General features: G+C 55.1%; 1 protein-coding gene across 1 annotated transcript; it reads left to right on the top strand.

Annotated features, from left to right (window-relative positions):
• The first annotated feature begins 1,662 nt into the window (after window positions 1-1,662).
• Window positions 1,663-15,996, top strand: BCKDHB (branched chain keto acid dehydrogenase E1 subunit beta). Its single transcript, XM_078616449.1, has 10 exons — window positions 1,663-1,886; window positions 5,055-5,132; window positions 5,633-5,701; window positions 6,652-6,785; window positions 7,242-7,397; window positions 8,643-8,751; window positions 9,344-9,441; window positions 9,573-9,683; window positions 10,162-10,248; window positions 13,894-15,996. Exons 1-10 carry the CDS (start codon window positions 1,736-1,738, stop codon window positions 14,032-14,034), a joined length of 1,134 nt encoding a protein of 377 aa, XP_078472575.1. The 5' UTR covers window positions 1,663-1,735; the 3' UTR covers window positions 14,035-15,996.
• Window positions 15,997-16,999: the final 1,003 nt, after the last annotated feature.

Raw genomic sequence — 16,999 nt, 5'->3', positions numbered from 1 at the left:
GGTCGTGACCGGCTCACGTTTATAGCCCTGATAGGTAAAAATCCCACGTTTTATTTCTATTATTATTTCTATTGTTTTTATTATTTCTTTTTATTATTTATTTTTACCTACGTGACTTGACCGAAAAAACCTCTAAGAGTATGAATCATTGCAGTCACGAAAGCTTCAAATCTAGAATCCCACATTCCTCTGGCAGGAGGCTAATATATCAATTGGACCATATTTAAACAACATTGAGTTTAACACGTAGGTAGAACATTTATTTAAAAAATATCACCTGAAGACGATTGCTTGTGTTGAGATCGAAACGTCGTGCTATTTTTTTTTTATTTTTTTTCTATCTACGTGGCTTTAGCGAAAGACCCATAGAAATGTATTCCTGCAGTCACGAAAGCTTTAAGTCAAGGTTTAACACGTAGGCTTTCGCGAGCAATATCTTCCATAATAGGGTTTTTGGGGGGTTAGATCGCGTAAATATATAAAAGTGTCGTTAAACCCGCCACCACCCGACACAGCCAACTAGTAAGGGCTGTCACGTAAACAGAACGTGGCCAATTCGTCACTAGTACAGCACACCGGTGTGTTGGGAGAGCAAATCCACAACATTTACAATCTGAGAACGACGTTTCACCAGTAATTACAACTACCTTCATCAGGCTGACAGCCATTAGACCATTATTGTTGACTCACGCACAAAGTGGTAGTCGTTTTATCGACCCCCGAAGTGCTGATGGGCTGTAAGCACGTTGAACTTATTTCGCACCGTACGGAGCCAACCGCGCGAATCGTAGGTGCGGGGAAAGGACAACAAACTCAACACAAAACGCAGTTTTAAAGGAATGAGTTTTCAATTGAGATTTAAAAGTGCATAGCTCCAAAAGCTTCCGAATAAAAATCAATCTACCACGTATCAAGGCTACTTACTCCCTAATACAGCACCTACCTTGCCTGAATTTGATCAATACCTCGGCGCTTATAAATCACATCTTTGTCGGGTGGTGGAGGGGTTAGATGACACTAATTTTGACCATTAAAGTACCACGTGGTTTAACACACAAGTTTGGTTTATTGCACTAGCTACGAAAAGTACATTAATTGAAGTAAACAATATATATAAATGGTGTTGCGTGTGTGAAAACATATCTTTACAGCTAATCAGATTCCTCCAGGATAAATCAAGATTCTGCTGCTGTACATTTCCAGATTGTAAGCCACTTTGGTGAGCTATCATATGTGGCCAGGTGCCCAGGTCGCTTCTGAAAAACAAGTTAATAGCTCAGTCGGCTTTACCTGCTAAGAAAAACACAATTTAGCTTTATTTGTTTTGAAATATTATGTATATATTTACGCGATCTAACCCCCCAAAAAAACCTGTATAGTGGATGATTTATTTACTTTTGCACGCATATCGTGTGTTGTAAGTTTCTGATACCGCCCCTTAGTGGACATGATGTGTCAAAAAGAGCTTCACCGCTCATCGGATTCCTCCGCGAGAAAGATTCCATCGGTGAGCGCGAGCACCTCTTCCAAGAACGCGTGGCACGACGACCAATCAAAAAAAACACGCCCACATCTACACCGGAAGACCAAATCGAGCCCAGCGGATTCGAGCCTCGTAATCGTGGATCGATCCCTCCCTCCCCTCGCTCGCGTGGCAACGAAGGAATCGACGAGAGGGGCTTGGTAGGTGGGGTCACTCAGAAAATCGACGCGGGCGAGTTGGAGTCGCGAAACGATGGCGGCTCTGGCGTTCGCGTTGCGGTCATCGGCGAGTCTCTGCGGGGCTACGCGCCGCGGGGCCGCCGCCGTCGTCTCGGCCTCGTGCGGGTCGCGCAGAGGCGCCGCTCACTTCACGTTCGTGGCGGACCCTGCGCCCACGCAGTACGGTGAGCGCACGGCGGGTTCGGGGGGGGGGGGTCTAGGTGTCGCGTCTCGCTGCTGCGCTGTGGAGCAAACGCGGGCTGGGCGCTGTTGTTGCTGCCCCCCCCCACGAACCCCCCCCCCATGAACCCCCCCCCCACGCACCCTCCCCACGCACCCTCCCCCACGAACCCCCCCCCACGCACCCCCCCCACGCACCCCCCCCCACGCACCCTCCCCACGCACCCCCCCCACGCACCCCCCCCACGCACCCCCCCCCCACGCACCCTCCCCACGCACCCTCCCCCACGCACCCCCCCCACGCACCCCCCCCCACGCACCCCCCCCCCCCACGCACCCTCCCCACGCACCCCCCCCACGCACCCCCCCCCCACGCACCCTCCCCACGCACCCTCCCCCACGCACCCCCCCCACGCACCCCCCCCCACGCACCCCCCCCCCCCCACGCACCCTCCCCACGCACCCTCCCCCCACGCACCCCCCCCTCACGCACCCCCCCCCACGCACCCTCCCCACGCACCCTCCCCCCACGCACGCACCCTCCCCCACGAACCCTCCCCCACGCACCCCCCCCCCCACGCCCCCCCCCCCACGCACCCCGCAACTCTCCTTCGACTCGAAAGGTTAGCGGCGGCGTGACGTCACGGCGCGGCACGGGTTGACAGGTGCGTTGTGACGTCATCGAGATCTTTTTAATTGCGGGCGGGGGTGGTGGTTGGGGGCGTTTTGACGTCACGCAACCTTCGCGGCGTCAAAACGCTTCAAGTCGATAGGCGATGAGACGGATGAGTATCTGGTATCGAGGCTGATGTAAGCGTCACTGTCACAGACTGCAGTGCCGGATTATCCCAGTAGCAAAAGTAGCAGATATGTAGCTACGGGCCCCGCACTTTAAAGTGCCCCGCGCTAAATGCCTTCAAGCTATCAATTCCGGTTCAGTGATTCTGCACTTGCTCTATTACTATAGTACTATACTGCCTTCAACTTTTATGAACGACTGGGCGTTTAAGGTTAGCGATTTGTCGTATTATCTGGCTGTATAGCGAATTAGTAAATACAATTACTTTACTATGCAAGTAAAAAAATGTGTGCTTTAATATTTACGTGCTTTTTTAAATTTAGGGCCCCGTTATAACATGCTGTAGTCCCTGCATGAGCTTAATCAGGCACTGTATTCCAGTGTTCTTCACTCATTTTTCGAAGCGGGGGGGGGAGGCCCACACTTTCGCCGAGATGACATCATCCATACCCCTGAACCCATACGCTTAAACACTGGATTCTTGTACAGGGGAATTGCGTTTGCAGGTGCGTACGGCATACAGCCGTTTAAACACGGGAAAAAAAACTATCTTTGTGTTTCTCTCCCTCGTGATGGGACTTTGTAGGATGAACGTTGAGATTTATAAGGGCACGGGGTGACCAGTAAGGTCTGAATTGGTCTGTAATCAGGTAGGGCGCTGATAAGGGGTTGACAGGATAGGCGTCGTCAGTGTGAGGGCCTGCCACAGATGTGAAACCATTAGGGGGTTTTGACAGCAGCAGGATAATGGAGTGCGTCAGGGGCCGCACTAAAGGCCAACCCAGGGACCGTCAGTGGCCCGCGGGCCTTGCATTCAAGAGCACCGTTTTCGGGAGATCGGGCGAGGGGAAGTGGGTGAGGTGCAGCGGAGAGAGAGGAATTGAGAAACGGACAGAGCGAGACATCGAAATACGTTGTGTTATACGGTACAGAGAAGGCAAGAGGAAGGTGGAGAGAGACAGGGGGCTGTATTTAAGGATACAAGTTTTTCTGGCTGGCTGGGAGGAACGGATGGACAGTCACGTGCGCGTGGCTCGTGAAATGTGCCCCCTCTGTCGGCATGTGCACAAGCGAGTTAACGTCACGGTCAACTACAATAAAGAAATGCAATACACGTGGGTGTCATTTTGAAGGTAATCATAGTTTTAGTAAACATGGCTGGTTTATGGAGTAGGCCACTGGTTTGGAAAAATAAATAAAATCGTTCGCCCCATCACTGTCCCAGCATCGGTGAAAAAGTCACTTTTCAGTACGGTATTTCGCGAGCGTTTCTCCCGTATCAGAAAAGATGAACAAACGCATTTGTAGCCAATTCTAAGAATAGGTTTTCCCCTTTCTGGCAATAAAACAGCTGTGTTAAGATGTTCAAACACTAAACAGAAACCTTTTGCAAGGAATCATGTCTGCATTAACCAAACTTACTTGTGGTGACCTTGCAAACCAAAAACATGCTCTGGTAGTATATGATGATGCATTGCCTTTGAAACTGATTGGTCCACACCAGAGACAGCCTTCTTTCGGGCCTAGTCTCAATCAGTGTTAGACCAAGAACGCCAAAATGCGAACAGTATAAAGGCGATGCACGTATCAGAGCATTATAGTCTCTGTTTAATTGGCAGAAAGGGTAAAACCTATTCGTATACGATTTGTATCTGCATCACGGCGCTAATTGGTTTCCCCAGTAAACATCCTCTTCGAGATCATGCTAACGGTTGCTGGTGTCTTTAATTTGTACGAACCGTGCGTCCAACTATGTGAAACCGCCCTCGTGGTATTTTTATTTTTCTGCTGCATTTCACGATGGGCTGCTGACCTTGACGGGACAAATTGACCGCGTGCCATGTTTGTTTCCATCGCTGCCAGCCACAGGCTCGCTTCTCTGTGTAAACATTTCCAGCAGCTACGTCCGCCCCTTTTTCCCTTTACCAGATGCTCTCTGCTCGATCGGAGCAGAGGTCAGGATGATGTATAAACTACAAAACTAAACCAATCTATTTTTTATTTTACCAGGTAAGACCCGCTGAGCTATATAGCTCTTTTTTAGAAGTGACCTGGCGATAACAAATGATTGCTCAACGAAGTGGCATGTCACGTGGATACTTATAGCAGCCAAATACTCTAAACGCATGTTTACAAATGTGGAGGGAAAAACCGGAGGGCCCGGAGAAAAATCCACACGACCATGGGGGGAGAGACATCCAAATATACAGGCTTCGGGGTAAGGATCTAACCCACGACCTCCTGTATACCAGGCGAGGGAGTTAACATCTCGCCACTGCGAAACCCACACGCTGGCACGGAACAACTGCGATGTGATGGCACCATGCATTCCTTGCCACCTGTGTCTCTCACTTTATTTACCTCTGTTTTGCAGGAGAAACTCAGAAGATGAATCTTTTCCAATCCATAAACAGTGCCATCGATGACTCTCTTGCCAACGACGCATCTGCCGGTAAGCACTCCACAGCGGTGCAGGGCAGCAAGTAGGTTTCCAGGTGGGGTTGTGCAGCCCTGGGCTTGCTGGTGGCGCACCCCCTCGCAGCCACGAGATGCCACTGCGGCAAGTAGGTTTGTGAACCTATTTCTGTGGATTTTGGGAGTTATGTTAAACCCTAAATACCATTTGCCATGCAACTTTTGTCTCATGTCGTGGGAGAACGGTGGCAGAGGGCTGCACTATGAGCCCAGCGATTCCCGCTCACGGCCAACACCAGTTGCGATTAGCTGAATTGCTCCCAAGCCCCCCTAGATCGACTCAGCCTTAAATGAGTACCTGGTGCGGTGTGTGAACATCATCACTACTCGGTAGACGAAGGCGGCCGGGCGCGGTGCTGGCCACCCACCCCCTTCGAGTGCCGTTTTGGCCTTCATAGACGCTACTGGCCAACAGCACTTTCCCCAAGAGTCTGTTCAGACGATGCGGGGGAACTTTGTCTTTGTCCGTGCTCCCAGTGGTGTTTGGAGAGGACGTCTCGTTTGGAGGAGTGTTCCGCTGCACAGTCGGGCTTCTCGACAAATACGGTGAGGGTTTGGCCCCGCCCCCAACTCTGCTGCTGCCCTGGACTCTGCCCCCAACCCTGCTCTTGACCCTGCCCTCAACCCTGACCCCGCCCTCAACCCCACCGCCAACCCTGACCCCGCCCTCAACCCCACCGCCAACCCCGCCCTCGACCCCGCTCCCAACCCTGACCCCGCCCTCGACCCCACCCCAAACCCTGACCCCACCCTCGACCCCGCTCTCGACCCCACCCCAAACCTTGACCCCGCCCTCGACCCCGCCCTCGACCCCACCCTCAACCACACCGCCAACCCCACCCCTAACCCTGACCCCACCCTCGACCCACCCCCAACACTGACCACACCCTCGACCCCAACCCCGACCCCACCCTCGACTACACCCCCAACCCCACCCTCGACCCCACCCTCAACCCTGACTCCACCCTCGACCCCACCTCCAACCCCACCCTCGACCCTGACCCCGCCCTCAACCCCGACCAAAACCCTGATCCCGCCCCACCACTCTTGGAGTCGTACGCGCGTCATCACTTAGACGCTCCCGCTCAAGAGATCCTCCAGGTGGAATATTTCGATACAGAAATAAATATTCGGCGCTCCTGCGTTGGCAGTGGTGCACAAGCACAGCTAACAAGAGCACCAGCCGAGCGACAGAAATCGGCCGTGACGTGGTTCAGCCGACTGTTGAACACAACACATTCCTCAATAACACTGTGTGGCCTTAAATGATGAAAACGATATATAAATAAATGACGTTTCGGCCAATGGCCCTTCTTCATAACACGTTGAAAAAAAAATCACGTACTTCGAAATAGGGCCATTGCCTGAAACGTCGCCTCTTATATGAAGATTTCTTCTTTCAAGGCCACAAACACAGTGTCACTGAGCGAAGCGTTGAGTCTATTTCAATAAACGAGTTTATATATTTTGTATGAAGTCTTCGCGGCGCTTTGCAGGCAAGGACCGCGTCTTCAACACGCCGCTGTGTGAGCAAGGCATCGTGGGCTTCGCCATCGGCATGGCCGTCACCGGAGCTACCGCCATCGCTGAAATCCAGTTTGCCGACTACATCTACCCGGCGTTTGACCAGGCGAGCATGGGCACGGCTCTCGCAGCATTTGTGTGCGCGCGTGTGTTCGTGGCGAATGGCGGTTGTTGTTGCGGTGGGTGGCCGAGCGTGGTGTCGGCCACCCACCCCCTCGTTTGCCGTGCCGCTGCTCGCTAACAGCACTTGTCCCAACAGTCTGTTAAGGCTATATGGGGGGGGGGGGGGGGGGGGGGGGGTTGTCGTGGTGGTGGCGCATGCACGAGATCCGGCCAGTAGCGTAACGAGCGTGGGGGCAGGCCTGGTGGCCAAAGAGATGAATGGGAGCCTGCCGGAGTTGGGGCATCTCTCACGGTCACGCGATGCAACAATCCGCCTGCCTCCGATTGGCGACGATGTAAACGGATGACGGCGGGTGTTGAGAGGGATGTGAGCGATGATGACGACGACTACGGCGATGATTGATTTACCCCCCCGCCCTCCCCGCACCCCCCGCCGAAGATCGTGAACGAGGCCGCCAAGTACCGCTACCGCTCGGGGAACATGTTCAACTGCGGGGGGCTCACGGTGCGTGCGCCGTGGGGGTGCGTGGGCCACGGCGCGCTCTACCACTCGCAGAGCCCCGAGGCCTTCTTCGCTCACGTGCCCGGGATCAAGGTCGCCCGCACGCCCACCCGCACACCTATCCGCTCGGCTGCCCTCTCAGCTACACGTGCACTCGGCTGCACGCCCTCTCGGCTGCACGCCCACTTGGGTACATGCCCACCCGCACGCCTACCCACTGACTAACCTCTCAGCTACACACCCACTCGGCTACACTCTCGGCTGCACCTGCACCCCAGCCTACCCTCTCGGATGCACACCAACTTGGCTGCCCTCCCAGCTACACACCCACTCGGCTACCCTCTCGGTTGCACGCCCACTTGGCTGCATGACCACCCACCCGCCTACCCACTCGGCTATCCTCTCAGAGACACACCCACTCGGCTACCCTCTCAGCTGCATGCCCACCTGCACACCAGGCTATCCTCTGGGATGCACACCCACTCGGCTGCCCTCTCAGCTACACGCCCACTCGGCTGCCCTCTCAGCTACACGCCCACTTGGCTGCCCTCTCAGCTACACGCCCACTTGGCTGCATGCCCACCCACCCGCCTACCCACTCGGCTGCCCTCTCAGCAACACACCCACTTGGCTACCCTCTCGGCTGCTCGCCCACCTGCACACCAGGCTATCCTCTGGGATGCCCACCCACTCGGCTGCCCTCTCAGCTACACGCCCACTTGGCTGCATGCCCACCCACCCGCCTACCCACTCGGCTACCCTCTCAGCGATACACCCACTCGGCCGCCCTCCCAGCTACACACCCACTCGGCTACCCTCTCGGCTGCTCGCCCACCTGCACGCCAGGCTATCCTCTGGGATGCCCACCCACTCAGCTGCCCTCTCAGCTACATGCCCACTCGGCTGCCCTCTCAGCTACACGTCCACGATGCTGCCCTCTCAGCTACACGTCCGCTAGGCTGCATGCCCACCCACCCGCCTACCCACTCGGCTGCCCTCTCAGCTACACGCCCACGAGGCTGCACACCCTCTCAGTTGCCGATCCTGCTCTCAGATTCCTCGGCTACCTGTTCACAGTTCGAATCCCGCTCACGGCCAACACCAGTGACGATTATCCAAACCGGTCACGGGCCTGCCCTAGGTTGACTCGGCCTCATACGAGGACCCGATGCAGTGTGTAGAACATCGGCCCTAGGAAGACAAAGGTGGCGGGGTGTGGTGCTGGCCAACCACCCCCTCGTGTGCCCTGCCTGCATTAATAGGTGCTACTCGCTAACAGTAATTGGCCCAAAAGTCTGGTAAGGCTATACAGGGGATCTTTGTCGTTGTCTTCTACAGGTGGTTATTCCGAGGGGGCCCATTCAAGCCAAGGGGCTGCTGCTGTCCTGCATCAACGACCAGAACCCGTGCATCTTCTTTGAGCCGAAGGTTCTGTACCGAGCCGCAGGTGAGTGGCCCGGTTCCCGGGAGAGTGAGAGAGAGAGAGAGACACGGAGGCTCACCACGCCCCCCATCCCTCCCCACCCCCCCTCCCCGTACTTGTAAGCCACGTAGAGCGAGTGTCATCGGAGGTGCGGGCGAGGGGCAACAAACTAAATACAAGAAATTCGTTTTAAAGAACAGGTGCGGTGTGCATTAACATCGCCGCTAGAGAGACAAAGATTTGCCATGCGTGGAGCTCACCACCCACCCACTCACCTCGTGTGCCGTTGCTGGCCCCAACAGTCTGTTAAGGCTACCCGGGGGATCTTTGTCTTTGTATATATATTAATAATTCCGAAAGGAATTGGTCAAACGCCACAATGCAGGACCCTCCTGAGAACGAGTCTTGAGGCTCAATGAGGCTTTTCTAAATGAATGAATAACATCACCCCCCCCCCCACATCACCAGCTCCGTCACCACCATCATCTGTACCAACAGGGACCTGCAGGCGCTTGTACCCCTTCTCCCAGCAGCAACCCGCCAGCGGAATCGTTGCCTATACAGGGGATCTGTGTCTCTTTGTCTTTGGTGATGTTGTTGTTGTTGCCGTGGGCAGTGGAGCAGGTGCCGGTGGGGCACTACGAGCTGCCGCTGTCCCAGGCCGAGGTGCTGCAGGAGGGCAGCGACATCACGCTGCTCGGCTGGGGCACGCAGGTGAGCGGGGCGTGCAGGAGAAGCGGGCGTGTCGCCCCGCGAGGAACGACGCGCCGTCACCGCCTTCAGCACAGCGCCGCGTGCGTGCGTGAGCGCGTAGTCCCGGGGGTGACCCGTGCGTCGTCGTGCAGGTTCACGTGCTGCGGGAGGTGGCCGCCCTGGCCCAGGAGAAGCTCGGCGTGTCGTGTGAACTCATCGACCTGCAGACCATCCTGCCCTGGGACATGGCCACCGTGTGCAAGGTAGGGGACCTCGCTGAGACGGGGGGGGGGGGGACGCACCGAGCTAAGCGGTGGGTAACCGCAGCGGACGGACCGCTTGCCGCAGGCTGCCGCTGGTCGGCCGCGTGCTTGGCAGCAGAGTGGCAGAGTCCGTTGCGCTCGACTGCTACGCTCCCGCGTCCGCCTGCCTGCCGTCACCAACGCATCGGGCAGCGTGGTGAAGTATGGTCAAACCAGCCTCGCGAGCGGCATCGGCATGGGAGGTCCTGTCATCCGCCAGTGGATTGAACAACAGCGCCGTGCGTTTGACACGTGTGAAACGTCGCGATTAAGGGGCAAACCCCCAGCCTGATGGCGTTGGTGGTGGTGGTGGTGGCGGTGGCGTTGGTGGTGGCGGCGGTGAGAATTTGAGAGATGCTGCTTGCCAGCCCTCACGGTAGCGGGCGAGCGGTAGCGACGGCGGCACGGTGTGGTGAGGGCGCGCCGCGTGTCCCCGCAGTCCGTGGTGAAGACGGGCCGGCTGCTCGTGGCGCACGAGGCTCCATACACCAGCGGATTCGCGGCGGAGATCGCCACCACGGTGCAGGTGAGCGGTGCCACCCGTGCCCCCCCTCCCCCCCCACGCCATCCCCACGTCCCTCCGCGGTGACGAGCGGCGACATCGTCGCTGGACTCGGGCTTCGTTACGTCAGCTGACAAAGGCCCCCCCCCCCCCGTTGAGACGAGCAGCTCCGTCACAGTGGCGGCAGTCACTGGGAGATCACAGACACGCACGGAGCTGCGTAGAGATCCACGGAGTTGCATAGAGAGACCCATAGACCACAGCGCGGGACCGGAAACCCGACCCGCATAGAGCGAGCGGAACCTGTATTGTATAAAGCTCCACACAGGTGTTCCAGATGCATGTTCAAGAATTTCTACACGCGTACATGTTCATATTCCACGTACACACACACACACGGAAGAAATTCCGCATACCTTGGTGGTGACCACGAGGTGGCAGAGCCGCACCGCGATCGACAGCAGCTACCGCGCGGACCACAGCGCACCGCCGGACCTTCCTGAGCCTGTGCCGGACATTCCACGTTCCCGTGGTGGGGACCCGTCTCCCTGTAGGATGACCGCTGCTGAGATGAGAGGGGATAGGTAGGGGAGTGCGTGGATGGGAGTGGAGGGATGTACGCGTGGAAGAGGTAGGGAGTGCGTGGAGTGAGATGATAGTTGTGGGGGGGGAGGGGCTGGGGGGGGGGGGGCGAGGGGGGAGGTGGGGGGTGAGCTCACGAACCGCCGTTAATAAGTTAACTGTGAATGAGATTGAGTCACACGCGTTAACATCCACCTCGCTCAGAAACGGTGTTATTTTAATTTTAAAAGCGTTAACACGGTGTTTTATTTTAGCTCGGATGCGCTGAGTTGGCGGGCGATTCTAACGATGGTGCGGGGGGAACGGTGGCACAGCGGTTCGCGAACTGCGCTGCCAAGGGCCGGCGACCCGGATTCGATTCCTACCTAGGGATGGCAGCAGTGGCGACTGACGTCCGAAGCATTCCTAGGCCTCGCCCACCCCTAGGTCGACTCGGCCTTAAATCAGTATCTGGTGCGGTGTGTAAACATCACCACTGGGGAGACAAAGGCGGCCGGGCGTGGTGTTGGCCACCCACCCCCTCGTGTGCCGTGCCGGCCTTCATAGGTGCTCGCTTAACAGCACTTGCCCCTACAGTCTATTCAGGCTATACGGGGATCTTTGTCTATGGAATCGGTGTATGTGTGTGTGCTGGCTTACTTATTAATAATTAACGCTATAGTGTTAATTAAAAACCTGCTTTATCGAGCAGAAGGTGGATCTTACTGGACAGGAATTTAACTGGGTTAGAAACAAAATAGTTTTCGAAAACGTAAAACTTTGTCCCGTCCCCCCCAACCCCCCAAATCCCTAAAGTAACCTAAATGTTGTCATAGTTAGTTGAACTTTAAGTCACGTTTGTTCACGTGGTATAGCTACTTAACGAGTCCCCAAGTGATCAGTACGGCAGCCAGCGCTTGCTGTGGCGGTCGCGTCGTTGTGATGAGGAGGATTTGTTGGGAGGCGCAGTGTGTCTGACACGGCCATTATGAACCCCCTCAGAGACAGAGAGACACCCAGACCCAGGTCCTCAGCTGTCCTAGCTCAGTGTGTCTGACACGGCCATTATGAACCCCCTGAGAGACAGAGAGACACCCAGACCCAGGGCTCAAACCCAGGACCTGAGTTGTCCTGGCTTTGCGTGTCTGCCATGGACATTGTGAACCGCCTGAGACACCCAGACCCAGCGCTCAAACCCAAGATCCCAATCTTTGCTGGCTCAGTGTGTCCGACAACGGCCATGACGAAGCCCACCAGAGTGACCCGGCCTGCCGTTCACCGAGAGCGCGCATTAACGCTGAGAGTGAAAGCAACGCGGGCGGCGAGCGATCGACGAGAGACGCGAAAGTCGCCGTTGGGAGCGGGGGGGGGGGGGAGTCCTTGGCGGAGGAAGCGGACGTGGCCGGGGAATGGGCGCCGTTGGTAGCTGACGAGGAAGTGGCACGTGGTCCCCTTGGGCCCAGCAGGATGCGGTCAAAGGGACGACGCGGGCAGCACACGAGGCCGTGCGAGATCGTGACACGCTCATTCCGTTCATGGGGAATTTGTAAACAATAGAGGTATTTTTTTGGGGGGTTAGATCGCGTGAACGTAAACGCGTCGTTAACCCACCGCCACCCGACACAACCAGTTAGTCGAGGTTGGCCACGTCAACAAAACGTGGCAATTAGTTACTGCTTCAGCACACCGGTGTGTTGGAGAGTAAACCGACGGCATTTACGATTTGACTACGACGTTTCTCTGGGTGATTGCAACCGGCTCCATCAGGCGATTTGCCATAATTATTGTTGTGGAAGCACAATTATCGCTGATGCCCGTCTGTGCTGCTTTTGGAATATTTGGCGCCGTATCGAGTTAGGCGGCTCCCGCCAGCACGAGATGGGTGGGGTGGGGGGGTGACCCCCACCTTCTCCCCCCCCCCCCCCCTCATCCTCCCTCCTCCACCCCCTCTCCACTCTTAAGGAGGAGATGTTCACCACTACGCCACTCTAGGCCTCCGACGGGTGACCACAGAGTCTGAACATCTGTGACAAAGAGCTTTACAGCTCATCAGATTTCTCCACTGTAAATAAATATTCTGCAAGTCGTGTGTTTGCTACCACCCAAGGATGGACGTTGAAGCTAAAAGTTCCGTTTTCAACAAGGGTGACCAATTGTCTTCATGCTAGATTAACTCCCGTGTCGTTTTACTGAGCGCCCTGGTTGTTTGCTAAGCGCTGGGGAAAACGTGAAGGCACGCGGCACGAGCGTGCGCGGTGACATCACCGACTGGCGGCTGCTGTGCGGAGGGAGCCGGTAGCGGTCAGCGGTCAGCGGTCAGCGCGCTGCGCTACGAACCCGGCGACCCGAGTTCGATTCCCGCTCACGGCCACAAACACCGGTGACGATTATTTGAACAGGTCCTCGGCCTCCCCCAGGTCGACTCGGTCTTAAATGAGTACCTGGTGCGGTGTAGTCAGCATCGCCACAAGGGAGACAAAGGCGGTCGGGCGTGGAGCTGTCTATCCGCCCCTTCATGTGCCGTGCCGGCTATTAGAGGTGCTACTCGCTACCAGCTCTTGCGCCAACAGTCTGTTCATGCTATATGGGGGATCTTTGTCTTTTCTTTGTGTGTGCGTGCATACATTTGCGTACGTGTGTACGTGTCTGCGTTTGTGAACGTGTGCGTGTGCTTGTCTGCGCATGTGTGTGTGTGTGTGTCTGCGCGTGTACGTGTGCACGTCTCTGCGCGTGTGCGTGTCTCTGCTTGTGTGTATGTGTGTGCGCGTGTCATTGCGTGTCTCTGCGTGCGTGTGTGTGCGTGTCTCTGCGTGTGTGTGCGTGTCTCTGCTTGCGTGTGCATGTCTCTGCGTGTGTGTGCGTGTCTCTGCGTGTGTGTGCGTGTCTCTGCTTGCGTGTGCATGTCTCTGCGTGTGTGTGCGTGTCTCTGCGTGTGTGTGCGTGTCTCTGCGTGCTTGTCTGTGCGTGCGTGTGCGTGTCTCTGCGTGCGTGTGTGTGCGTGTCTGTGCGTGCGTGTGCGTGTCTCTGCTCGCGTGTGTGTGCGTGTCTCTGCGTGCTTGTCTGTGCGTGCGTGTGCGTGTCTCTGCTCGCATGTGCGCCCGTGTGCAGGAGCAATGCTTCCTGAACATGGAGGCGCCCGTGCACCGCGTGTGTGGCTTCGACACGCCCTTCTCCCACATCCACGAGGTCTTCTACATCCCCGACAAGTGGCGCTGCTTCGAAGGAGTCCGCAAGCTCATGGCCTATTGAGCGACCGGGATGCGGGAGGGGTGGAGGGGGGGGGGTCGGGGCAAAGCCCTCGGATCTCCGCCGTTCTCAGGATCGTGGGGGGAGGGTGCGGGGGGTGGGGGGACGTCTCGCCCGCCTAAGTCCGACCCTTTCACACTGCGCTCAACGGTCACGCAAAGCAGGAGGCTGGATTCCGAGGCCTCCGTGGTGCAGGTTGAACAATTTTAATTTATCATTGCTCTGAGCAGTGTTAGGCGGGGGGTGACTTCTTGCGGGGGGAAGGAAAACCGACAAAACATCTTAAATATGCCGCTTCATTTGAAAGACTTTTACGATCGCTTCAAACGAACTCGCGTTGGGCCCATTCGTTGAACCCGTGGAAAATAATCGCGACGTGCAATGACCTGCCGCTCCGTGCCCCGTGTCGTCGGTACCATGCGACCGCATCGCGAAGGCGCTGCACGCGCGGATGGTGAGGCTAAGTTGAGAGGCAGGGAGAGAGGCAGTCGGTCACGGGCAGAGAGACGACCGCTGTTGAGCCTGGACTTCAACAGGGGGGGCGGGCAGTCGACAGGGCGGACCGCTGGGGTGAAGGGGTTCCAATCTGTGAATGTCGGGCCGATGCTTCGCTGCTTCAGCCCCCAAGCTGCTAACTCTCATCACTTCCCCATTGGAATCGTCGAATCGTTTCGCATTGTTATTTGTGAAAAGTAATCGTGAAACTTAGTGACGCAATGACAGTGGGGAGCGATGGTTAACCGAACCTACCAGCTCTTGGTTAATCCGATCGCGGTCACGCGTTTTGCAGGTCCAGCGCCGATTGCGAGCCCTGTTCATATTTCGCGATGCCGTAGCAGCGACGACTTTGCGCTCCCCGCTCGGCTGTTTGCAGCCCCGTGATTGGCTGCGGTCAGAGCTCGCCACTCGCCATTGTAGAGTGGGCCAGGTCAGTCTCCAGCGCTGGGTATTGATGCAGTCCATCATCATCATCATCTCAAGGTCGGTAAAATAGAGTACCACGTTGTTGGGAGGAAAGGGCTTCAAGGTTCAGTCTTCGCGCCAAAGGTCTCTTCCTCTCTTTAATTCACAGTCACCTCCGATTAGCACGGTTGGCTACGTACGGTGCGAAAGAAGTTCTACATTCATACATCATCATCGTAGTCCTGCTGCTGCTGCACATTCACAGCAGGAGCAGCAGCGTTCAATCTACATGCGTACATTCAATGCCGTGCAGCATTCATTTCCCATGATTCCTGATTTTTTGCTGATTTAAAAAAGATTAAACACAAATGTATTAATCTTCTTGGTTCTTTCGGTAAAGCCTGAGGACGGCTGCTTGCGTTGTGGCCGAAACGTCGTGAGAATTATTTTATTATATTTGATTTTTATTATTTTATTATTTCCATTCTACGTGACTTTACCGAAAGAACCAAGAAGATGAATCCCTGCATTCACGAAAGCTTTAAATCGAAACACAAATGTATTGTTTTACTTTAAGTTCACTGTTTCACTCTCACATCCCAGTTGTGCCTTTTGGCATTTTCTAACGCTCTTCAAGGCCACGTTACCACAATTTAGGAATGTTTTTGGGGGGTAACGTCTGAAGAACCCCAAAAAGATGTTCGGGAGTTCGGTGAAATGTCCCTGAGACTCGGGAGGGCTTTCTTGCCGAACATCCTAGGCAACAAAAACGGCACCCGTAAGGATTCTTAGGATTTCTGTGACATTGCCGAAGGCTCTGGAGCCACGGTATACATCGAGTCTTGTCTTGTGCACCACTGTGTCCTGTTAACGTTTCTCCCTTTCACGTGTGTGCAATGCCTTCCTCCGTTGGATCATTTCCCGCGATGATTCCTCGGGTCGCGCGGTGAACGGCGTGGAAGTGTCCGTGCGAGTTTCCCTATGGTGGTATAAAATGTGTTTTTTTTTGCTGTTACTACCGGGTAAAAAAAATAAAATAAAAACAATAACAAAGAAAAAAAAGCATCTCGCTTATACGCGCCGCTTGCCGCGTTGTGCTGTTCGTCTTTTTGGCGTTGTTCTCCGGTCTGACACTGGTGGTTGAGACGAGGCCATGAAGAAGGCAGCCGTCTCTCGTGTGGGCCAAGCAGTGTCACAGTAGAGGCCGACCGAAACTGAATTTCTGGTGTCGGCCGAAGGAACCTGTTGAGTGGCTTGGCACATTCCAGCTGACGAAGGGAGGGGGGTGGGTGTTGGAGAGATTTCGCAGAGCATGCCCGTGATGTTGCAAAGAGATCAGAACGCGTTACGCCCTCGGTGTGCAGTCCACGAGCACAGAGTGCTGTGACGTCACAAAGAGCAGTCCTGTGACGTCAGAGACAGCGAAAAATATTCAAAGTCACAGAGCACGCGGTGATGTCATGAGAACAGAGGAGATCACTATAGGAATAGGAGTTATTTTATTACTTATATTTTCCGAAACGACGCTTATGATTATTTTGGAGTTTTGCTTTCAACTCGGACCCATATCGAACAGAGAGGACTCTGTGCTACATGCCATGGTGGCGAGATGTTAACTACCTCGCCTGGTATACAGGAGGTTGTGGGTTCGATCCCGACCCTGACACCTGTATATTTGGAGTTTGCGTGTCTCTCTCCCGGAGTGGATTTTCCTCCGGGTCCCTCCAGTTTTTCCCCTCCACATTTGGCAGTAATCTACTACGTGTGTTTAGAGAATCTGGCTGCTGTAAATTTCCACGCAATAAGCACCTTCATTCGGCTACCATTTGTGGCCAGGTCGCTTCTAACACAGAGATCTATGGCTCAGTGGGCCTTACCTGGTAAAATAAAAATAAAAAGTTTATTATTTTATTTTTAAATAGTTTTAGATTAACCATTTGGTAATTCACCAGCATTGATGCAAGCAAGCCAGACACTGAATGTCTCTTGTATTGAATCGACGCTGCATCCCAGAAGGCCATGTAGCTGATGGGATCTGTAAACATTAAGTTTGTTAATTTCGTTA

The sequence above is a fragment of the Lampetra planeri genome, chromosome 50, assembly GCF_965212315.1.
Source record: "Lampetra planeri chromosome 50, kcLamPlan1.2.h2, whole genome shotgun sequence".
Lineage (NCBI taxonomy): Eukaryota > Metazoa > Chordata > Hyperoartia > Petromyzontiformes > Petromyzontidae > Lampetra > Lampetra planeri.
Note: the sequence above shows the minus strand (reverse complement) of the source record. Positions and strands in the feature narration are given on the sequence as shown.

Bases quoted from the DNA above. Each gene is read 5' to 3' on its own strand.
- BCKDHB (XM_078616449.1), top strand. From the start codon at position 1,736: ATGGCGGCTCTGGCGTTCGCGTTGCGGTCATCGGCGAGTCTCTGCGGG. The intron at 5,133-5,632 runs GTAAGCACTCCA...CCGTGCTCCCAG, and splicing joins TGCCAACGACGCATCTGCCG to TGGTGTTTGGAGAGGACGTC. The intron at 8,752-9,343 runs GTGAGTGGCCCG...TGCCGTGGGCAG, and splicing joins GGTTCTGTACCGAGCCGCAG to TGGAGCAGGTGCCGGTGGGG.